The sequence below is a fragment of the Mastacembelus armatus genome, chromosome 9 (assembly GCF_900324485.2).
Source record: "Mastacembelus armatus chromosome 9, fMasArm1.2, whole genome shotgun sequence".
NCBI lineage: Eukaryota > Metazoa > Chordata > Actinopteri > Synbranchiformes > Mastacembelidae > Mastacembelus > Mastacembelus armatus.
Genome location: NC_046641.1, coordinates 5,502,984 through 5,528,398, shown reverse-complemented (window position 1 = coordinate 5,528,398; position 25,415 = coordinate 5,502,984). Strand labels below are relative to the sequence as shown.

Sequence of the window (25,415 nt, the reverse complement as noted above, 5' to 3'; positions counted from 1 at the left end):
TGCACATCTACAATCTTGCCTTTCATTTCATGGCTTCTGGAAATGAATGTTTTACTGCCTTCATTAAGGCATGCAGCAGTCAGCGCCGTGTTTTCCCTCTGAAGTTTAGCTCCATGAACCTCGCCATTAGAGGACATTATGGCCCCAGATTTCAGGGCACAGTGGAACACTGTATAATTTGATTAGTGTTATTAATCAAGCGGAATACCGTTCCTTTCGCCCCCATCTCCTTCCCCTCCTCCTTCTTTTTGCCATTTTACTTCTGTTTTCAAACCCTTCAGACATTTGCTTCCCTCTTCCCCTGCCACTTATCTACGCACCTCTATATCTCTAGCACTACAACACACAAAGTCACAAAAGGCCGTATGCGTCTCCGTTTAAAAACAATGATTTACCACTTGTTTTTTCCTCCCCCCTCCAAATCCCCCCCCCCCCCCCCCCCCCCCCTCCCTTTCCTAGCTATGGATATAAATCAATTGAGATGAAAGTTTCATAATTGTTCTTGCTGGGAGGGATTTGAGCAAAATTGCACTATGAATTTTTTAAAGGGAATTTTTACTAGCTGTTCAGTGAGACTTGGGCGGTGAAGTAAGGTGAGGCCATGAGGATTTATGGGCCTGGATTCTTCATTACTGAAGTAATTTTCCTGCAAATGATAGCGCAGCACCCAGAAGGGGGGAACGCTGCCCGCCTGGGAGAGTACAAACCTGCTTAATCTCTTGTGGAGAGAAAGAGCACTAATATCATCTGTAAGGGACTGAAGCTCCATTTGTTCACATTTAAACTGCAGCTAGTGTATTTGTGTTTCATAGTAATTGATTTCTCACATTCTTTCCAAAAGTAGTTATATTACCTGATTTCATTATAAAGGATATTTTTATTAGAACTGCTAAGAAACAAGCTTTGGGGCCATTGTTAACACACTGTTGTCGGAGAAAATGTACTGTACATTTTGTCAGGCATTTTTTCAGCATGATTTCTCTAATTGCAGGTAATTGAATGTACACCAGCATGTGCACTGCTGTAGCTGGGGGAATTAAAAGGCTAAGCATAATTTATTATAAATTTAAGATGGTGGTGGGGAATGAGGAATTTAAGTGGATACAGGGTTAGCTTAAATGGTACCTATTGCTTTCTTAGACCTCCTTTAGCAAGCTGTCATATTGTTTATTCACCAAGAACCTCCAGCTTTCTTTTTACCCTTGGTCTTGCCTCCCTCCTCCTTTTAACCCTTTTCAGTCCAATATGGCTGATGTTCTGTCTCCATCTCTTTAGGTGCAGCCAGCAGCAGTGGCCCTCCTCAAGGTTAGTGCGTCCACGATGCCAGGTCTCATTCTGTTTCCTGCCTGCCGTCCACTCAATTTTACAGCTCAGTAGCTTGAGAAGCAGAGGGGGTAAATCTGCTACAAGAAGGAGAAAGAGAGGGAAGGGGGAGGAGGAAGGGAGAAACAAAATTATTGTGCACCCTGTCAGCAATTGAAGTGGATCTCATTCCAGGCACACTAACAACTCAAGACAATTAGTCACTTCTCACCAGGCCAGACCTGAGTCTCTCTTGAGGCCCAAAAAGAGGCAGAGTGTAGAGGACCCAATAGCATGGCTAAGCATTGCAGTTATGGGAATGACTCAGTGGGGTGACAAGAAACCTAAGGATAAAATAGCTCTCACTTCTTCTGGCACAGCTCTTAGGGACCTTTTGTACAATGATGTAGAAATAGTATGGAAGGAGTGGATTAACATACGAATAAGCCATAAGGATCTGTACACAAAGCTGCACCATAAGAGTTTATGAACATTTGTAAGATTGATCAAAATTCAAAGATCATTTTTTCCCAAATTAAAAAAAAGTATAAAAGGTCTTCATCTTGATCGATAATTAATGCTCCGTGCATTGTTCTTCAAGAGAAACAGATACAGCGATGTCAGTAGCTTATTATGTTTCATCCAGTAGTCAGTCTGAGAGCCAGTGATGAGCCCTGAAGCTTCAGCCACCACATGCTCTTGAACAAAAGTGAAGCATGACTAAGGTGGGTGGTGTATGGAAGATCAGGGAGTGGAAAGAGAGAAAAGTTTGTCCTGGGCCCTCTGTGGAGACGCAGTGTGACCAATTGAGGTGAAGGGGATGAATGAGGCCATTCACTGGGCTTAATGAAAGAGCTCCTGCTGGGCCCCGAATGAGGGTGGGCCCATCTGCACCACATAGGCGTGCACAAACCAGTGACCTCAAAAATTACCCAGGAAGCACTTTGGGACAGTCACCCCAGCAACAGGCTGGGGTTCACATGGTAACCAGGCGCTTCAATCAGTGCCTGGCAGCTTCTTAAACAGAGCAAAGTTTTTCTCTACAGTGAAAGAACTCTGTGTGAAATCAACTTCGAAGAACGCCCCCCACTTTTTTTTAAGGGGGGGAGCTGCCAGTGTTTGTCCCATGTGAAAACGTTCAGGATCTCTCACCATCTTTGAAATGTGTGGGATGCTGCCCTCAGGACTTCTTCCTTCAAGACACAAAGACCAGTTTGTCTTAGCTACATATGTATATGTGTTGCCTAAATGTCTAAGCAGTGGTGTATGAAGATTAATTAGGGTAGGTGTAGGGATGTACACTGACAGGTTTAGGAGGCTGTGTAATAGATCCTAGACAACAAGAGAGATTCCTTCAGCATCCCTGGGGAGTGGACATTACATTTACAAGCATCTTCAAGGATCTGGTTCATTGGATTTTATCTGTTATTTGGTTTAATATATTCAGTCTTGATGAGCCAGAGGCATGTAGGTCATTGAAGTTCCATTCTCGTCTCCGTTCCCTTGCAGAACTTTTGACAGCATGAAATGACAATCCGCCCCTGCACGCATCTCCCACGTCAAAAAGTAATGAGATTGTGCTGCTGGAAATATCACTACAAAGCATCAGGCCTGAACTCAGGTCTGACTGCACCTTCAAACAGAGCTGCCTGCCAGCTCGCCTGCCTCCCCTGCCTGCTGAAAAGAAACGAACAAAAACAATCAGAATCAGAGACAGAAGAACAGCAAGGGAAGCTCCCCACGCTGAGACAAACGAAGACGCCAGGGCCTTTCATCCTGAGAGTGATTAGCCATCCGAAACATTTTAAAACCCCGCTTTGAGTGTGTTCCTCAAACGAAAGAGTTCCATTGAGGAGTGGTGGTGAGATGTTTCTCACTGGGAAGCGCCAGTGATCTAGTCTCTAATTGTGGCGTCGCTGACAAGGCTGGTGTGGCTGGGAGCTTTATAAGCGGGGCTTTTTGCTACTCTCTTGTTCCCTTCCTGTCAGATCCACCACCAAAGGCACCAGGGAACAAAAAGGCCCCTCAGATTCTGTTCTTAGATCCATCTGCCTATTGCTTTGTGCATAAATAGAGGCTTAATTTAACACACTAATGGTCCCTGATGCTGGCCTAATGTGACCAAAACCACAAAAGTGCTGTAAATGTGGTGTTTGGTTGCAGATATGTGATATTCACTACCATAGTTTTCAGTCAGTGTAATTGCTGTCTTTGTCTCTCTCTCATGTTCTTTCATGGATCATTGCTGGAAATCTCTCCCCTTCAGAAAAGATGCAATGACTGACACATTGGCAGTAGTGTTACCCTTTTTTTGCAATATAGTCAGAACGAAGTTATTTTCAATTTTTGAATGGGGTTCATTAGAGCTGACTTTTGAATGTTTTGAATAATCCATTGTTCAGAAGCCAGGTTGTCAAAGATTTGAGGACTCTAAAAGGAAGTTTGAAGAATTAAAGAACTGGTGACAGTGGTGAAAAAAGAGGAGTTGAAGGGGTAGGGAAGACAGGAAAGGAGTGAAACCCTAGCTCATAAAAATCAGTATTATAACAACATTAATTGATGCTGCTGAGTGCCATATGTGATGCCATATGGAAAAGCTGCCCCAGAGGCCTGCTATAATAGACAGCCCACAGTGGTGCACACAACTTGGCACATTTACAAACAAGGGACATCCCATTAATATCAGTCACGCAGACCAAGCAGCAGGCAGTGAGAGAGGGAGTTGGGGGGTGTTGGAAGGAGGGAGGGGCAAGAAAATAAAGAAAGGAATCCAGGTTACCTCATCTTTTGGTGGGTTGCCATCATTGAGCCTTCTTTTTTACTATCCACTATCCATCCACTCTCCACATATTGTCACTTCTACCAAATTTAGAGATTTACATTGTGTGTCTGTCACTATGTGTTTACAGTCTTAGCTCCTCCACTCCCACGGTTCCTTAATTACAGTAATAAATGGCCCCCTCCTTTCTGGGTTGATCAGACCGCCCTCTGTCCGCCTAACCGTCACTCCCACTACAGATGCCCAGTAGTCCTTTCATCTCTCCCTCTCGCTATCTCTCTTTCTTGCGCGCGCACACACACACACACACACACACATACTTCAGCAGGTGAGGTGATTCATGGCAAGATGGCAAGATGGCAAAGATGGCGTGAACGAGCTCTGTTTAACCTGTTCTGTGCCTAATCACAGGGCAGCTGTTATTTACAGCTGCTGTCCACAGTTTCCACTGCTTGGCTGCACACAGCACCATCCCTCTCTTCTCATACAGACTGTGCTGATCTGGGCTTTCTGCAAGAAATGGTTCATAGAAATATGATTGGCAGATATTACATTAACTAAAACTATTAATATAAAAATCTGATTAATAGTGTAAAGTAGTTTTGAGATCACAGCTCTTATAATGCACTGGGTAACAATTTTGTAATTTGTGAGCTCATATGTAGTAATTGCTGAGTAGAATACATGCAACTTTTTAGATTATTGTATTTACCAATTAGTCTGTAAATTGTCAAAAAAGTCATTATTTCCTGGAGTCCTCAGATGATGTCTCCAGATTGTGTTCTTTTGGGCAAAAATATATTAAATTTTCAAAGATGTACGAGAAAGAAAAGCAGCATTTCAACAGCTTGAACTGAACATATGGTATTTTGCTTAAGATTAACTGATAATTAAAACTAATTTATTGCTAAAACTAACTTGCTGCTTAACGCTAATGTAGTGTGAAAATGATAATTAAAGAAGTCAGCCAGAAAATGTAACGGAAGCAAGGTGGCTAGAGTCAGGTTGGAATTCTTTGAAGTTGATGGGTTCATCCTGTGAAGATGTGAAGATGTTCCTTTATATACGATACGATGGTATCGTTTGTCCTGTGCATGTCGCGGTGTCTGCAAATAGACACATATCTGCCTTTACTGTCCCATATCACCTGTAGGTACACGCATCCCTTTTACACAAAGCTCTTCTGACGAGCCCAGAGCAGGAGGAGAGAAAGAGAGATTCTTATGAAACGAAGTTGTCAGCCATTCTGTTGAGTTTCATAGAATATGAGGCGAAACAAGAGTAGTGTACAGCTGTTTCCTCCCTGACACAGAGGGAGGCAGATGAAGAGCAAAAGAAAGAAGAGAGAGAAAGCGGGAGGGAGTAAGAACGAGAGAGAGCTCTCTGCTCTGTGATGTGCATTGATGTAGCTGCAGCTCTAGGTCAAATGCTGCCAGTGTTTTGTGTTCATCTTCGTCTCGTCTCCCCAGTGCTCCTCTAAATTATTCACAGCCTGAAGATGTGCAATGTGGCTGCCTCCTCCCTTCCTCTCTCCTTCTTCACTCCACATTGCTCTCTGGGTCTCATTGTTTCCCATCCCTTCCTTTCTCCCTCATGTGATGTTTTGTCTCAGAGTCAATGAACAGAAGTTTTTCTTCGCTGGCTGGTTTAAACCCTCCGCCCCCTGCCACACACAAACACACACACAATCCCACATCCACTCATCTCCCATCAACCACCATCTTTTCATCACAGACTCCTCCCTTCATCCCTGGTCATCCCTTGTTTGCCTCTTCTTACTGCTGGACTGGAGGCGGCCGCACTTCTTTTTCAAGGCAGAGGAAGCCAGCTGTTAACATCAGTTCCCACTGTCTCCTTGTGTCTCTACCTCCTCTGTCTCTCAAATCACTGGACCCACAATGAAGGGGCCAAGCTGATAGATAGATTTTTCTTCCATCTGCACACCTCAATTAATGATTATTTTAATTTTTTCTAGCCGAGTTTATATGTAAGTGTGCAACAAATACTGAGGTGAGTCAATTGTGCTAGTTAAATATATGCCCATCAGTCATGTTACCTTTAAGACTGTTAGTCCTGTTAAGGGAATTGTATACAGTGATAAGTACCCAATGGGGCTAGAGTTAAGCGACATGATGATATACTGTATGTCTTTCATCAGAGATTTCCCAAATATTAACTATATCACAACACATATTGTTATTACAGTGATAGAAAAAGATTAAGATTTTATCTGTCATGCCTGTCTGAATGTGGGGTACAGCCATACAGACAAGCAGCACCTCTGTGCCTGAATGTAGAGGTTTGTAAACTTGCCTGCTTTGTAACAGATTATTATTGCCACGTTAACCAGGAAAATGCAAGTACTAAATCCTGTTTGGACAGCAGGGGTTGGAGGATGAGGTGTGCCCCTCAAGGGCACCTGAGGAGAGAGCAGTTGAATCCAGTTCCTGCTGTTGCCACAGGACACTCATTTGTAATTCTGTACCCTGCTCACAATAATGTTTGATCATTGCAGAGGAGGGACAGGAGGCACAGGGAGGGGGAAGGGCGCTGAAGTGGTCTCCCTCTCACTTTGGTCCCCCTCCCCAAAACCCCCTACCCGCCCTCTCGCAATTGCTGTCACCCAGTATGAATGCCCCCTCTGGCCCGATGACAAGTCTAGCGTGAAACGCTTGGCTGCCCCCTGAAATTAGCAGTAGAGCCCCCCGGCGGCACATGCTTCTCATGACCAGCACACAGTGGGCTGCCGCCAGATTCTTTTCATTATGGCTGTGGCCTGCCAGCCCCCTGACTCTACCTCCTTCTGTCTGCTCCTCCATCCCACCCTCCCTCTCCTCCTCCTTCCCTCTGTGCGTTGGCCAGAGCTCAGTAAACAGCATCTGTAGTGCTCATCATATTACTGTCTGGAAGAGAAGGAAGGAGGGAGCCAAATTCTCTGTAGCTGTGTTATGTCTTTATGTGTGCATGCGGTATGCGATTTTGCACACAGTACATATGCATATGTATGCATATGTACTGTGTGTACATGTCTCTGTATGTTGGCTTGACAGGATTAGAGGGAGAGAGAGAGAGAGAGAGCTAGTAGTAACAGAACAGAGAGTGAGAAAGAGCGAGAGAGGAGGGGAGTAGCAGTACAGAGCAATGCCTGGAGGCTCAATCTGTTCCTCACTGAGCTACATCAGTGTTAGAGACGGCGGCTCGGGCCGCAGGGAAGCCTCCACTCGCTCCATCAAACTGTCAGGCAGCCAGCAGAGCTGCACAGGGAGACTCTCAGCTGCCCCCAGGGCCAGTTCAAGTCAACATCCCATTTCCTTGCCTCCTCGCCTAATTTCTCCTAGGCCCCGACTTAAATTTCCAATGCCCAGTGTCTGCCGCTACAGCTGAGCAGCACCAGGCCTGGGGCCATGACAAAACACTGGGAGGTGCTGAGGGTTGTGCGTGTGTGTGTGTGTGTGTGTGTGTGTGTGTATGTGTTCACCTCTGAAGGCGAGATAGTGAGCTAGCTACAGTCACACAGTCAGCAGAGACAAGAAGCAGCCGAAGGGAACCCTGTGAAAGACGAGGTGTGAAAAAAACAAATCAGTGGTTTTGTGGTTTTTTTTTTTTCTCTCATTTTCCCTTACCTATGTCCCCATTTTTCTTCCACTACCATATTCATATCACAGTTGTGTATTCCATGTCCCTTCAGGTTTCTGGCAGTTTTCTTCTTTCTCTCTGAGCAGAATAAATGCTCCCTGTTCCCTCGTACATCTGCCATTACTGTCTGTTTTTCCCTCGCCAAACTACTCCAAGGATCACACCGGCAGCTCAGCCGACTCTGTCACTCCCCCAGTGAGTGCTGAAAGCAAAGGTTGAGGGATTTCTTGCTGGAATGGACAAGGCAGCCCTTTAATTTAGTAAAGAAGGGGGACAGCTCTTTAAGTTTACCCCCACAACTATAACCATCAATCTGTCTGGGCAAGTCCTCCCCTTCTTCTTCCTCAGCCTAACCACATACTTTGCATGGAAGTGAACCAGAGTGCTGCCAGGTCTCAGTGCTGTTTACATGGGCTCTGGGTAATGTCAAAGTCTGCTTAGTTTGGCCCCAAGTCAGGACTATATCTTTCTTCACCCCTGCTTGATTTACATGACCCCTGCTGATGCTTCCCTTAAGTGTGTCAGCTCTGAACCAGAGGCCCCTGTGTGTCTGGCTAATGCAAAGAGCATTTCTCTGAGCTTGTCTTCTTCAATCCTCCTTCACTCTCACTCTCTCTCTGTCCTCTTTCAATGGGCCTCTGTGAAAGAAGCTTTTGCTGAATCCGTCTCTCTGTTTGCACAGCCAACTCCGAGTTCCCAAGCTCAAATATGGTTTTATGTGTGAACCTGTCTAGGCCTCTTCTGCTGGTCGATATCATTTCTATTCGGCAGAGCTTTTTCTTTCTCATTCCCTCGGGAGCCTACATCTTCACTGAGATCAATACTTTCCTAATCCAGAGATCCTGGGCTGACCCACAGTAATCAGCTGACTTCCCATGCTGCCTGCTGAGGAGGTCAAGGGTCAAACGGCTGTATAGATTTGATCCTGTGATCAAATCACTTTGTTAGGTGGTGCGTTCAGATAAAGCTCCTGGGGTCAAGAGCAATCACTTTTCTTTCTCTTTGTGGTTGCGAGTGTTAAATGCAGCGAGGCTATGTGAGCCATGCAAACCCTAATATTAATACAGCACCACTGCACAGGAAGGTTTTGGGGGTTCTTGGTCTGGTTTTCCCATTAAATTGTGAAGTTATCTGAAGCATGCAAAGATATTTATTTCTTTAGATGACTGTTTTGATTTCAACCCACTTTTATGCTTACACATGTAAGCACACACCCACAACACTTTTGTAATGACTCATGGCTTTCTAAGCTTGTTTCAGAGCAGGTGACAATATACAAGCGTGTAACTAAACATCCTGTTGATAAATTATGAAAAAAGAGTCGCCACCATTCACCACAAGGCCAAAGAGACCTTCAGATATTCTGCTGATGTTTCAGTCCCGACAGGAGGTCCCCCAAAGGAGCCGTGGCTCTGTTTCCATGCCTCATCAGAGAGGCCATGGCACCTACGTCCCCATACCTCATCCCAGCCTCCACAGGAGGGAAATTGTGGAAGGAAATTGGTGTTGTTCCACTAGTATCTGACACTGCTTTGGTCCTCGACTATCTAAATGGACCATTACCCACTCTGTGTGCTCTCACTCTGGGAGATCTGGGTTTGACAGTACTTTCTCCCTTACAATCAGAAGTATCTCAGTGTACAGTATGTCTCCAGAGACTTGCCTTCTAAATTGAGGCCACTTCTTCCCTGTCGGTATGAAGATGTCTAAATTTTTCTATTGTTTACTTGTGATTTAGACAGGGCATCAAGTAAAACAACTGATGTCTCACTGTTCAGTCAGTCCTGACATTCTCTGAATTTTTCTACGCGCTATATTTTTCTTTTTTTTTTAAACTTATCAAGTTTTTGACCTAAGACATTCTTGTCACAGTAAGAATCAAAGTGACTATGTTTAGGAATCAAGATGTGATAGCCATATCCCAAACTGATTAGTTCAGTACCTTATAAAATAATCTGTTGGCAACTGTGTATTAATTTATGTTTAGTTTAGGTTTTGTCACAAATTGTCAAAACAAATATTTTTGTGCATATACTCTTTTCTCAGTTGTATTAATTTTATTTGTTGCTTTCTTTATTTTGATAACGAAGTGACAGTGACACTTGTGTGCCAGCAGCTCTTGTTTATCCTGTTTTTTTTTTCTAGATTTCTTGCAGCAAGTACAGGAATGCGATCAGTATTCAGGCAGACAGCCGCTGATGCCGTGCCAGCATTTGTGTAGCCAGGCAAGTGCCTTCACTGTTCCTCTCTCTATCTCCGAGGCAGAATTCATGGCAGACTGTCCTCTGAGTGTGACAAGTGGAACTGTGTGATTAATTTGGCCAGTCATTTTAATGTGCTCCGGGATGCACAACGCTTCTTGTCTTCCCCTTGCACGTCTATCAGAATCTGCCAGAGAAAATGTCCAGGAGAATCGAGACATCCATCCATCCCTCCCTCCCTGTCTCTGTTTTTTCCCTCTTGCTTCTTTTTCCTCAGCCCTGCCTCATTTCAGGGCTGAGCTACAGGGTCGTCATGGGGGCCAGGCCAGGTCGAGGCCTGGCTCCAGCCAGGGCCGCTGGCGGAATAAATCTCCTGTCTCTGAAGTGTTGAAAGCTGTGTAAATGTCAAACGCATCCGTCTGATGTGCTGGCTAAGGGGAGGAGTAGTTGGAGAGGAGATGGGAAGTAGGGAGGGAGGGTGGTGGATGAGCCATCCGCTGAAGCTGGTCCCCTGTTACCCTTCGTAGCTGGCGGTTGCCAGGTGCAGATGTTGCTGCTTGCTCCCTGCCTCTGAAGAACCAGCCAGTTTTTTTTTTGGAGGGGGGGGGCTTGTGAACATCTATGAGAGATATAAACCACTAGGGGCTTGGCTCCTGTCAGGCAGCTTAGTGAGCAGCATATCTCTCTGATTTTAACAATGTCCCCTCTGACCACCAGATGTGTTGTTTGGGGGGGGGGTCCTCTTTGCGGTTGTGGTTTGGGATTTTAAACGTTTGGTTTTTGTGTATAGTATTGCTGAAAATCTTTTCCCTGGTGTAGATATTGTAAGACACACAGGGTGCTAAATGACATGAGCCTCTTCTCACCCTCACACACTCAAACATGAACCAATCTTGTACTTTCATAGTTTCATTGTATTCCTTCCTTTGACTCAACCAAGTGTATTAGCCCACCAGGGCAATCACACAGTGCTGATAAAAACTGCTCTAACAATACTTCCACCCATATTTCCCTTCATATCTATAGCATCACCCCTGCCTGTTCTTACTGTTGTTTTCTTCCCCTTTTCCACCTGCCTTTCTCTTCCCTGCTGTGCTGCGTCTCTCTCTGTCTCGGTCTGAGCCATAGCTAGTATTCCTTTTTATGCTCTGCTGCAGTGCATGCTTCTTGTGAAAGGATACGCACCATGCTGTGCTCTTTTGATATTATTTTTCCTTCTCACCAACTTCTCTTGTGTCATGGCTACTGCTGCAACAACAAGACCAAGCATGCACTAAGGGAATAGACCGAGCCAGTTGTTCATCTCCGTCACCTAGGTTCTGAACTCATTCCCAGTAATAGAGAATAACTCACAACTGCAGTGAGATGGAAGTCATCCATTCAGCTGCATGCTCAGAATACATTTACACCAGTTTTCCTTGAGTCAGGGTGAAGTTGGAAATTGGATCAATTTTCCTTTTTTTGTGATTTGTAGATGGCTCGAGATGGAGAAAACATTGTTCTGAACATGACTGGTGAGGGAACAAATGCATGGTGATTACAGGTTGTGATGTGTGCCTAACAACCAGTATAGAAATGGCTGACAATTAATTTGGTTGGTATCCACAGACTCAGTGGGGAATTGATTGACAAGAAGCCTAAGCCACTTTCCATACTTAATGCCATGCACTCTGTTATGAAGGTCTTTAGACAAGCAAAAGTCCAGAAATTATGGTTTGCAAACGTTGCCCACAAGAAAAGAGCACAATAGCACAGAAATGTGGCAATATTTTTCTGTCTCCTTTTTAACTGCAAGAATTTCATTTTCCCCAAGTTATTGCTAGCGGTCATTGTTGGCCATTACTTATAATGGGTTACATACGGTAGTATTTAAAACCATTGAACAAATGTAGAACAAAGAAAGCACATTAAAATGATTATTGTATGGCATCTTATAGTGTGTCTATACCAGTAGTCACACATTCAGTGTGATATAACTCTCAGACCATTTTTGCATTCACTCATGGCCATTTACTACAGTTTTTTTCTCATTTTACTGTATTGACCCTCCAATAGGTGTATGCTCTGTGGTATTTGGTAAAAATGCTTCATTAAGATCAGCAAGTTATTCCATAGATGGAGATGCAAGCAGAACAATAAACCCTACAAAAGAGTTGAGTCACAATGTTTTTGTATCCCTTGTCTTTGCAGAGTATGATGAATCACAAGGCATGGAACCCCCACGCCCCAACACACACACAGACAGACACACACACTCCTCTCCTGAGAGATCTTGGCCACTGAGCCCTTACACTGATTACTCTCGATACTTAATTATACATTTGGACCCACCGCACTCACAACAAAGGGCCACTGTGGCTCCATTGACCTAGCTCCCTCCTCATTGTGCCCAGCTCTGAAAGGGAGTCAAACAAAATAAAGAGGTTCCACTTAAATATGTTGCCACAGGGACTTAATTGACAGACTGAAAGCAGTTTTTCACTAGGGGCCCTCTCTCTATGTGGCTCCAAGCTTAAATTGCTCTGCTCCTTATGCATCCTGCTATGAAGTCCACTCCTGTTTCCAATACCTGTTGTCTCTAGGAAGAGAGTGACCACCTGAGAGTATTTAGCGAAAAACGATTGTGAGAAATGGACCTGAAGAGCCTGTGGGTTAGGTTTAGGTAGGGAATGTGGTGTTGATTGCCATACATATTGAAGTTGCAGTATTTAATTGTAACATGGGATGTGTCAAATAAAAAAGGTTAAAAAAAAAAAGGTCAGGGTTATTGACTTGAACTTCTCACATTCTTTTAATATAAAGGTGAATATAATTTTCAGATTTCGTTTGAGCGTATTCACTTTTTTCTTTTCTGTCTATGAACATGTCAGGAATGAAAGGCTGTAGCCTTTGGTATCTTCAGTATTCTCATTATCTGTTTGTCAGTAACAAGGTCTGACTTTTTTCTCTCTGACTTTTTTTCTCTGTTTTTTTTTTTTTTAGCTGCAGCTCTCCTTAAGATATTTGAGCCTGATCACTATGGATTTTAATGATGAATTTACTTGAAGAGTTGAAGAAAACCTTTTTTCACTTATTGACTGAATAGAAGGTGATTTGGCCTTTGGCCGTGCTAAACAAGGCATATTTCAGAGTACAACTTCTCTTGTTATATAGTTCCTTTATCCCTGTAGAAGCCTGGCATACAAATTAAAGGTTGGTTTGTAAGAAGGCAGATTTGAAATACCACACTTAATAGGCACTGTGTTTGACTATTCAGAGAGCCTAAGCACTCTCTGTCCTTGAGATACTATCGTCCAATTTTAAAGCACACTTAAAAGGCCAAATGACAAGCTGCAGCTGAATGCAAAATCATTGAACAGCCTCTCTATAATAGAACCCAGTACATAGTATTATTCATTTTTTCATCTTTTTGCAAATTTACAGCATTGAATTTACGACAGAAACACCAGAGTGGCATTCTGTGAGGCTGTGCTGCTTTTGAAACTTGAAAAACTCTTTTAGACTACAACACTCTCCTTTCCATCTTCATCCTGTGCCGTTTGCACTGAAAGCTGTCAGTGAATGAGAGGTTGCACACAAAAATAACATCTGCACTGATTATGAGCTACTAGGGGGAGCCAAATGAATAATTCCTTATATTTCCTGTCTGTCTCTTTTCTGTTACAGTGTGACAGCGAGAGTGACATTGACGACAAGGTAAGACTGCTTTTCCTATGTTTATTCACCCACCACATGGAGTGGCTGAGAGTTGTGAATAACAAATTTGAGCTCTCAACTAAAGGAAGGAGACAGTCATAGCATGTTGTTAGCAAAAGAAGACGAGGGGTAAAAGATGCTCTGTCGGGCCCACCACTGTTGATCATTTGCATCTTACAGAGCAAGAAAGTGACAAGGAAAATGTAGTACAGGTAGAAGACGTTTTTCAGTGTTAGTTGTCTGTGTTGCAGCATAAAAGATATGGCGCCTGTTATTTTTGGGGTACTAAAAGTCTGAGTATGTCTTAAATATCTCTTCTAGCTAAATCATAGTGTATGCAACATGCAATACAATTAACTTTAGTGTACATGCATTTAATCTTATAGGCTATCACATATAGCACCTCTACTCCAGCTCCTTTATCCTTTAATATACTTGTTAGAGATATCATAGCTCCAGTTTATGCATATTACGTGATGACAATGATTATGTTTCGAAATAGATTCCAGTTTTGCTTAAAATGTGTAAAAACTATTTTGAAAACAGGATGGGTCTTTTAGAACAGTGAATTGGAATAGACTTCACAAGGTGATTCTTTTGTTTAACCAAATCAGAAAAGGCAAATGTAAGTGATAGCTGCTCACTTCTGCAATTTCCATTTTAGCTCAGGTGAAGTACTGAAGAATCACCTTATGTGGTTTATGAACATTTCTTTAAAATCCTCTCTTACTTTTGTGAAACACTTTTTGAAAAGCGTCTCTAAAATGTAAAAAGTGTTATGTAATGTCAAAGGGCCGAAGGAGACAGTCATTGAAATTAATATTGGATTACTTGCACATTGGTGTGTTATTTAAAAACTTCCTTACCATTTCAGGGATGATGTCAAGTGTTAAGCATTTTGCAATCTAGTCTATCAGTTTAACTTCTGCGTATTTGTTTATTGCTGATTTAGAGGTAGCTGGCTGATGGCAGTCACCTGGTTACAAGGAGGAATGCCTTTGGAGAACCTCACGCATCCTAATTCCTCCACAGTTTAGCAATTACTCCCTGGTAAATGAATGAGATAGCATGCCTAATCTCCTGTAATCTTAGCTCCCAGTTCTATGGAAATGTCTGCAGCTTTCCCTATAAATAATACATTGATAGCAGGCCCAATTTGCATTAACTGTAGCCTGGCAAGTCAATAGGCTTTTATCTCTTCATTGAAGCGAAAGAATCCGAGGGCGCTAGCTAGTTGACACGACAGAGAGAGGTAGCAAGCTGTCAGTCTCCCTGGCATCACTGTGGGGGATAGAGAGGGAAGTAAAATAGTAAGAAAACTCTTGGAGTGTTATCTTTTCAGGGTTTTGTTTTCCTTCCTGCTCCATCAGTTACTTGAGATTTGTAACAGATCTATATAATGTCACCAATTGACATGTATATCTCTGTATCTCAAAGTTTTGAGCTGTAATACTAAACAACACAACTAAAAGAAACAGAAGAGGAAAAAAAACAAGCAGCGCCTTGGCACTATTGTAAATACTCAGAGGTGTTGCTGTGTTGTTGGTTAGATTTCAGCTGCTATCTGTTCGGTAAAACAGCTCCATATTTGGCACTTGGCATCAGTTATATTAGTGAGTTTAGGTGGACTGGGATACAGTTCAAGAAAGGGTGGACTGTTAAACACTGCTGCCAACTTTGCAACTGTTTATTGAATTTTATACCAATTATTACACCGTCCACTGTCAAGAATCAAACTGCTGCTTTGCCTTTGTAGAGCTTTCTCTTCTCCTACACTTATACATACACTTGTCATCACTATGGCATGAATTTAAAACACAATATGTAAACGTATTACCCGTAATACACAAACTGAAAAATACTAAAATCACTTTATTATGATGCTTTTGGAACAAGTTACCATGAAAAGCATTTTTATTAGACTGTAAAAATTAATAGAATTATTATTTGATAAATATTATTCACAGTAGGTGAATTGTTCATTTTTAACAAGAGGGAGGGCCCAGAGGCTGCAGACATGAAATTCATTTTCTTGACTTGAGTGTGCTAAACTATGGACTTTCACTCTCAGATCCTTTACTTATTTCTTAGTTTCAATTTTCAGTTCCAAAGTCTGTGGTCTAAGGATTATAAAACCAGAGCAGACATCAAAAAAGCCCATTCTCTAACTTCTTTAAAACACAAACCATTGCTAATGGCAGTAACAAAGCAGCAAATCTATATAATATCCTTTTGGAAACAACATAACAAAGAGCAATCAGAACGTGTGATATGGCCAACATAGCAACCCATCAACAAAGTCACATGTAATGTGTATGCCCTACTTGACGGATCATGACCTAAGTAACAATAGAGGCCTAGAATTAATATCTTCCATTGTTCTAATGATGGTAGTGTGCAGTTCCCTGGATCAAAGAAAGCTTTCATTTGCAGCCAACAGGAAATGGGACTGAACAACAGCATAATTCCAAAACAAGTTTCACTGTTGTGGAATCTTTGAAAATGTATTTGCCAAGAGTGCAAGGAGAAAAGAACATCTGGATAAAAGCTAAAACAGCACTGACTTTTTCATTTCCTCAGAAACACATATTATCATAATCAAGGTGATTAGAGTTGCAAATCATCTATATCAAATTGCTAAGGAAAGAGGAACACTGGGGAAAATACTCTGACAGACCATCACCATAAGTAGAAAAAAAACGATGGTGTAAAAATTGGGTTCCATGAGGAGAAAGACAAACACTGTCATTTGTAATTGCCCGCACTCAGGATAACTCGACAGCGCTAATTTTCTGCAACGTTTTGCTGAAACAGGTGGCAGCTCTATCCGTATCTTTCCAATGAAAACAAAGACTCCTTTCACATCAGATTACCAGCCACCTGAACACCCACATTGTCAGGATTTTACAGATTAGCTTAATTAGAATATTGGTTCCAGGTGTGCCCCCAGGGTACAATCAGCTACTCTGTATTTGAATAAAACTGACAGGTTGCTGCTACAGCAAAGTCAGTTTAGATTGCTGCACCTTGTGAAGATTGCTCATATGAAAGCAGTGCTTGAGATGGCAGTGATGTGTTTCCAGAACATGTTAGACTTGAATTCTTCTGAGCTTGCGAGGTCACCTCCAGTTCAGCGTGAGGCTGCTGTGAGGGGCATCTGTATGTAGATTGGCTTAGCCTTTATTAAGCCAGCAATTAGAATCTGGTTCTTAACATAGGCATTTCTTCTTGGAGGGTCTGTTATCTGAGTCCCAGACTATATATTGTTTAACACTGAGAAGTGAGAAGTGTTCATAAAAATAAAAATAAAAAACATATCATCGTTGCCCTGGAATAACCTCACTTATGTCTTAACTTAACTTAAAACAAAGAATTCCTCATGCAGAATAACATGTTCTTTGGCTATTAAAGCAACACATAGGTTTGTACATAGGCATGCTGAAGCAGATGCTCATTAAGTAACTAATCACCTGTTGGTTAGTTGGGCAAAACAGGGACTTAAAAGTCTGTAGAATGGTAACTTCCATGATAAGAAGACATTACAAGGCCAGCATTTAGTATAACTGTGAATGAGATGTGTTATTTAACATACACTCACCAGCCACTTTATTAGGCACACCTTGCTAGTATCACGTTGGACCCCCGTTTTGCCTGCAGAACTGCCTTAATCCTTTGTGGCATAGATTCTACAAGGTGTTGGAAACATTGCTCACAGATTTTGGTCCATATTGACATGATAGCATCCCACAGTTGCTGCAGATTGGTCGGTTGCACGGCCACGATGCAAATCTCCCGTTCCACCACATCCCAAAGGTGCTCTATTGGATTGAGATCTAGTGACTGTAGAGCCCATTCGAGTACAGTGAACTCATTGTCATGTTCAAGAAACCAGTTTGAGATGATTTGAGCTTTGTGACATGGAGCATTATCCTGCTGGAAGTAGCCATCAGAAGATGGGTACACTGTGGTCATATAGGGATGGACATGGTCAGCAACAACACTCAGGTAGGCTGTGGTGTTTAAACGAAGCTCAGGGGCCCAAAGTATCCAAGAAAATACATTATACCACCACCACCAGCCTGAACCATTGATACAGGGTAGGATGAATCCATACTTTCATAATGCTTACACCAAATTTTGACCCTACCATCTGAATGTTGCAGCTGAAATCAAGGCAACATTTTTCCAATCTTCTATTGTCCAATTTTGGTGGGCCTGTGAGAATTGTAGCCACAGTTTCCTGTTTTTAGCTGACAGGAGTGGCACCTGGTGTGGTTTTCTGCTGCTGTAGCCCATCTGCTTCAGGATTCGACATGTGCGTCCAGAGATGGTATTCTGCAGACCTTGGTTGTAACGAGCGGTTATTTAAGTTACTGTTGCCTTTCTATCATCTTGAACCAGTCTGTGCATTCTCATTCTGAAATCAACAAGGCATTTTTGTCCACACATCTGCAGATCACTGGATATTTTCTCTTTTCCTGTGTAAACCCTAGAGATGGTTGTGCGTGAAAATCCCAGTAGATCAGCAGTTTCTGAAATACTCAGACCAGCCTATCTGGCACCAACAACCATACCATGTTCAAAGTCACTAAAATCCCCTTTCTTTCCCATTTTGATGCTCTGTTTGAATATCAGCAAGTCATCTTGACCACATATACATGCCTAAATGCGTTGAGTTGCTGCCATGTGATTGGCTGATTAGCTATTTGTTTTAACAAGCAACTGAACAGGTGTGCCTAATAAAGTGGCCAGTGAGTGTACATCCTAGTGCAGTGTTTTTAGTTTGGCTGATGTGAATGCTCATGTTTGACTTTGAAAATTTTTGGTAGTTCATTTTTTTGTATTATTTGTATTATTATTTGATGTTTACATTAACTGATTTGAACATGGTTAATCCTGGGAAATTCCACATTGATTGTTATAATTAGTCTATTTATTGTATCAGTGAAAATCTGTCTCCACCCTTCCTTGCTCCATCCATCAACCAGCCAGCCCTGTCAACCTGTGACATACCCGAGATACTTCAAGTCAAGACGGTCATTTTCTTTCATTGGAGAGGCAGAGAAAGAAATAGAGTGGGATTTATCCCTTCTCAGTTTGTTCATGCACTCTGCTGAAGTGTCATTCTATCTCTATTAGGCCCCACTTTGCCACCATCCTTGCTGGCTCCTCCAATTTCCTGAATTCTTTCTCCTGTGCAAATGATATAGTCGCTTTTTGTCTGTGTGCAAAACGTTAGCATGAGCCGCTTATATTCTCTGCAGCCCTTGCACAGCAGGCTCGTGTCAGGTGCCTTAGCACTGCCATTGCTGCATCACTATAGCCACAGCGGAGGACACCCAGGTCAGCTAATTCCATTTGGTCCTATTTGCCGAGCAGTCACTCAGCAGAAAGTGTATCTGTCTCCAGGGGAGTCTCCAAGGACCATTACCACATCCTGTCTATGAGCTCTTTTATGGCTCCGGTGTACTCATCTACCAGGGCAGCGCACCGCCACTGATTGACACATTAATTCCTCCTCTACCCCCTTATCTTCCTGCTGTGTGCAGAATGAATGTCATATCACTGCTTCGGAGCAACTCTACCAGCTTATCAGTAATGGCTCGTCAGCCAGTGGTATCCTCCCAGCTGATGTATTGGGGGGCACGCCCTGTTAAGCTAGCTGTGTACCCACAAAAACAAGCATGCTGTGGGGAGTTAAGCATATCTGTTAACACCTCCACTGTCCCCATCTCTCTTTTTTTTCTTTTAGTCACATCCTGCCACTTTCGTCATTTATTTACTCCTTGTTCTCTATTTATTACTGAGGTTGCCAAGTTTTGAGCATTTCTCCTCTGTCGTCATCCTAGGAAGGGAAAAAAGGTAAGGGTAATATATATTTATGAAGGTATTTTCCCCCTTCTACAAACCCCTCCCCGCTCTGCTGCTTTGCAAGAGCCAGATTGGTCTCAAAGAGTCTTCATATTCAATAACAAACAGGCCACCCACTGTGCCACTGACAACCTTAACATTTTTTTATGGACAGGAAAAACGGGCTGGCTTAATGTTTCGACACAAATGATCATCCGTCCTCATCTCTTTAATGAAATTAGATTAAGTGCACCTGGGAAAGAGCTGAGAAAGCAGAATGCCTTGCCACCTCCTTTAATCTAAAACCAATTTGCCAGTAATATTCCTTTCCCCCCAGCTTGGGATTCGCCGTCCCTGATTCAAAATGGAGGAAGAACGAGATGAGACCAGAGCTGACTGGTTGCATTCAGCTCCCCACAGGCGCTGTGAAATTAGAACTGACACCAGCAACACAGGCCTTAATATGGAGATGTCATTTTTCTCCTCTTGCTTTTGTCTTTCTCCCTCCCTCTCTCCTTCTCTCTCGCTTTTTCTCTTATTCAATTATTTCCTCTATTCAATACAGCTTTCACTTTCTGGCTAGACCTGAAAGTAAAACAAAAAAAAAAAAGAGAAAAATGAAAGAAACATTATACAATTTGAAAGATTAATAATTTTCTCCTAATTGTGGCATGAATGACCTTCAAACATGTCCCTGTAAGTTTAGGAGTTAGGGTTAAGATTAGAGCTACGCCATAGTCAGCATTTATAACAAAATGATGACTTGTAGCTTTGTAGGTTGGCCAGAAATGAACATGTTCCCTTCAGGTGTTCTCATGATGTCCCTCACATCTCACTATTGTAATGAAGCTGGAAACATTTATCTCTTTATATTGAGCTGTTTGCAATATGCTTTCATTTCTGGTCAGCACCAAGTCATGTGTGCTCTGCAGGCTAATGTTCTCGATTCTTTTTGTCTTTTTGTGGTTGTGAAGTGATGCATCTGTTGGACATTCAGCGTACAAGTATGCAGTGATCAAGGATGCTGTTAGTCTGAGTAGTATGTGCGTGTGTGTGTGTGTATAAGCCTGGAGGGAAATGAGTATAAGGGCATGTGGTGAAACCCAGGCCCAGTGCATGTTGGGAAGAATGTTGACAAAGAAAGACTTGCAGCTTCTGCAGGCCCAGCCAGCAGACACAGGCAACTGACATCAGCAAAGACGGCTTGTCACTAGCAATGCATGTCATACAGCAATGCAGGGCCAGTCAACATGGACATGGCGTCACTGATGTGGCACCTAATAGCCTGGTCAAGATTGTTTCTTGAAGGTTAGTACTGATATTGGCATGGCACATGAAAATAGAAGGGCTATGGCAAGCAAAACCACACCAGCCACTCATAACAGAGGAGGTGTGAAAACATAAAATGGCATCAAGACTGTAATCTTCTTTCACTTACTGCCTCCTCTCAGTGAAGATGTTTGTGTTGGCAGAGCCTGTTAATAGAACAAATAGTCTTGCCTTTGTTCTGTTAAAATTATAACACCCAACTCGTCTGTCTTTGAAACACCAGTCCTCTACTAACTCTGAGAAAATCCTGTCACCACTCAGCCATGTTCAACAGCTTGTGATCATTGTTATTGAGGGAGTTATTGTTGCCTCAATGAACACCAGGTTTTGGTTTGTGTTTTCCCTCCACCTCAACCAGATCCATTTTTAGAGGTGGTTTTCCTCAAACACTGTTTTTCCCACCTGAGAGCCCTGGTCCTGTAATAGGAGAGTTTTCAGCAGCGGTCAGGTGAAATGCTCGATTGCACAATTTTCTGCTAGAGATCTCGCCAGTTCAATGATACGGTGATACAGAAAGCATGGCATGCCATATCAAACTAGACAAGTGGTGAAATGTTACACCAACTGTGGTCCACATTACCTCTAACTCATAATGTATATCTGTTGAGCATTGTTTGTACTAATATGAAGAATTCTTCATATTACATGGAATCATTATACAATAGATAATATATTTTTTGCTGATAACAAAATATTTGTTGTAATCCAAAGAAAAGTACAAAGTATCTGCTTAATTTAAGCAATATTTCCAGTACAGACATGCTATAGAATAAATCTACTGTGTGTGTGTGTGTGTGTGTGTGTGTGTGTGTGCGCGTGTGTGTGTGTGTGTGTTTTTTTAAGGGTTCAAGTTGTAATTCTTTCCATAACCTAATTATTTCAAAATAATTAGGTTGCAACACATAACATCAAACATAGAACCATTATATTGTAATTAACCTGAAGTCATATGTGGCAACCTGAGGTAATATGTTTTAAATTAGGCGCTCTTACAGCAGTTAATGCAGACACACTTGATAGCAAGTAAAGCACAGCACATAGCCTAGGGGATAGTCTCAAAGAAGTTATGTGACACAAAGTTAAACAGGCAGCTAAACTGACTAACCCTGTGCTTAGTGTGTGTCCGCTGTGCTCCAAAGCACCATGGCACAGCATTCGTTGTTTTTCAAGTGGCTTGTGTTTGAATAACAATCTAAGCACTATATATATTTTTCCACATGAGTAATAAAAGTAAAATTGAATCCATATTTGGTTTCATGTTCTGTGGAAAGAGAAAAAAAGACACAAATGTTTTTGTGTACGTGGATGTAAGATTTGAGTGTTTCTGATCGTGCATAAACATAATGCCTAAGTGGGTTTTTATTCAATAAACATGGTTGGACTGTAATTACTTACACATTTCTTCTGGCTGGAAATGCAAGACAGACATTGTGTGCGTTGTGAGCTGGCTCACCAAGACTCATGTCTGTCCCAGCCTTGGCTTGTCTGCACAAGACTTCCTAATGCAAGAGGACTTGTTTTTCCTCCACAATAAATGGCATATGCAATCAGGGATAAATATAGAATTCCCTGTTGTTATTAGGAATCAGTGCCATTGTGGATAATATTTCCCTGAAGAAGCGTTGCTTCCTCTTTGGCCAAGAATACATTAGTAAATGGAGCTTAGGTCCACTGGTGGATGCAACAAGAATGTTTAGAGAGCCTCAATTCCCTTCTCAGACAAAGAGGCCAGTCAGCAAAGTAGTGTGCTAGTGATATTTTTTGTACAAATTTTACAAGCAAAATCAACACACATTAATCATGAACTCATAGGCCATTGTTATTTCTTGAGGCTGTGTATTTTGACTCCATTTACTAAAAATTTCGTACCAAAGCCAAGTTTCACAACCTTGCATCTTCATGGGAAGGATCATCTGCAGCCTTTATAATGGCGATGATGGACAATAAAGGAAGTGAGCGCTGCGTCTGAGCCTCTCTCCCACCCACTGAGAGAAACATATTTCATCTTTCTTTTGCTAACCACTTGAGCATCTCCAAGTCAATCTAAACACTCGGATGCCTGTGGATGGGCTGGCGACTGCCAGACCTCAAGCCCTGCAGGCCCTCGCGTCACTTGGGCTCTGAAGGGAACTTTCCGTGGGCGAAATGCATATGTGATGTGGAAAGCCGAGAACCCTGGAGAGCACACTGAGATCAGGCCAAACACACACAGGGGCCAGCTGCCTTCAATTAAGCTAGAAACCCCAGCCTCTGCAGTCCCTTATGCACAAAACCAGCCTGCTTTGATCTGGCCTAGCCATGGGAAAAGGTACAGGACTTGAAAGATTACAGAAAAAAATTATTACTGTATCATGGGGTGCTGCATAAAAGTTAATCGAGGGGACTTTAGGCTCAGGGGGCAGTGGAAGCAAGTATTAACGATGGCTGTCACTCATGTTCATTTGCCTGTTATTTTCCCTTCGTCTTTTAGTGAGCTTTAATTAGTGGACACACCTGGCCTGTCTTCAAAGTTAGCTGTGGAGCTCTCCCTGCCACTTTAGTTTTTATGGGCACTGAAGATAAATTCAGAGTCATGCAGGACACTGATTTGCTTGTCAGTGTCAGCGTGACACACAGAAGAGGTATTGCAGTTCTTGGATATGTATGAGGTTTGGAGCCACAGACAGAGATCAGCATTAACCCTGTCCCACTGCCAAGCAGCACAGACACAGGCGGCATGGGCATCCATTAAATTAATTTGACTTCATTAGTGCAGACCTGCTAAGCCTGGGGTGCCTACAGAGATGCCAGGGGGTGGGAGGTAGGGGGGGTGGTGGTTGAGTGACATCAGCCGCTGTGCTCTGAGGAGAGTGAACACATGGCACTGACAGGCGGAATATGGCCCCAGTTCTTACACTGGGATGGCTGCCAAACAAAGGCAACATGCGTCACTGACTTTAGGGGAGCTCAATCAACACCCGGTCGGAGCATTAACGCCATGCACACCACGCCACATCAGTGAGAAGACCACGGGTAGCTGGGCAGCCTGCAAGTCATGCAAGTGCACACAGTGAATGTGGCAGCATGATATGATATAGAGATGGTGCCAACGGGTTAACCCTTTGCTATCACCTTTATGTCTGCTTCCAGAAACACTCATGCTATGTGGTCACAAATCTCATGGTTATTTCTTGCTAGTGACTTATAGACTTATATAATAATAATTATCACAATGTTTTTGAATATTTGCCATTAGTGTTGGTATTACTGCGATGGACAGCCTTTCACCCAAAGAGAGCTGGGATAGGCCCCGTGACCCTAACTAGGAATAAGCAACTACAGATGGATGGATGTTGGTATTAAGAGATTGTTTCATGCTCATATAGAATATCATAAACACTCCTCTGATGATGCCATTGTACACTACTGGTGTTTTAGTGGCGCTAATGAAATCAGTTACAACACAGCTCAACTGAACTCCTGCCAATGGGAGCAGTGCATTGTGTTGGCAAATTTTCCACTCAAACTAGCACATTCATAGTTAAAATACTCTCACTTCTAATGGCCCTAAGTAGTGCCATCATACGCTGTGACTTTTTGTATGACTGATAACAAAATATATTTCTTCTAGAAGTAATGGACCGAGAATTTTTTAATAAATGGCATTAATCTGGTCATTTTGTGAATATTAAAAATATTTTCAGTCCAGTTGCATTCAGGCAACAAATAGGGGAGGGTCAAATTGAGAGTTATTTCTTTATAGCCATCTGCTTTCAGCTAATGTGAACTCAGCCCCATCTACAAGGTGGTCATTGGGGTGCAGTGCCATTGTATAGTGCTGTCAGGATGGGTTTGTGCTAAATGAACTAGTGGATCTCATTTAACTAGGTTAGATGCTTTGCTTAGCAATGCCTTAACAGTATTTCTAACCTGCAACCTCCCAGTCCCAGGCCTATTTCTGTAACCTTTAGGCAATGGCTGCCAGCTTTTGGAGCTGACCTGAGCTCTGTTGGGAGTAGTGCACCTGATAAATACAGAAGTGTAGAAATAAATAAATAATGGGAGGCATTAAGTCCAGATTGGACTAGAAGGTAGCCTGAGGGTGGTAAATGTTCTGTCTGACAGCAGTGAACACTTTGATCAGAGGGCCCCGTCTGAAGATCGCTTCCACATCTGCACAGGGGGAACGAGCTGTAAACTGCCAAGAAGCATTTTAATGACAGTTGGATTATAAAATGAAAGAGGGCTCCAGATGGCAGGCAGTGCAGTGGCTGCGGTTCGGAGGGAGGCTGTTTAAACTGCTTTTTTATTGATAAAATATGGGGTGAAAAATTGCGCGGGGCTTATTAGGCATCCTGCTGTGATGTTGCTCAGCTGGCCAAGCTGTTCACCGTGGCCCCCGTCCAAACATGCCTCCATAAATTTTTAGCAGTACCTTTAAATCTGTAAGATCCTTGCTTGTTAAGTTCACCCTGACTCCCCCAAATCCCCCACATTCAGTATTTGTCCTTTGAAAGACTTGCATGTTGTTTTTTTTTTTTTTTTAAGAGCGGCTGGATAAAAGCATGTTGTTAGTAGCTCAACATAGAGTGACAAGGTTGGAGGGGGGTTCCCACATAGCATGCTCATTATCGTACACCAAG

The 25,415-nt window shown here is 42.7% G+C and overlaps 1 protein-coding gene across 8 annotated transcripts in view; it reads left to right on the top strand.

Moving 5' to 3' along the window:
* Nucleotides 1–25,415, top strand: part of fbrsl1 (fibrosin-like 1) — a 265,854-nt gene that overhangs the window by 163,376 nt on the left and 77,063 nt on the right. For 7 of the 8 annotated variants that reach the window (XM_026320781.2, XM_026320775.2, XM_026320777.1 and 4 more), the window contains exons 5-6: nucleotides 1,276–1,305; nucleotides 13,585–13,614. In XM_026320781.2, the coding sequence (XP_026176566.1) occupies nucleotides 1,276–1,305; nucleotides 13,585–13,614 (60 nt within the window). The remainder of the gene's footprint in view (nucleotides 1–1,275; nucleotides 1,306–13,584; nucleotides 13,615–25,415) is intronic. The other variant, XM_026320776.2, reaches the window with a different exon arrangement.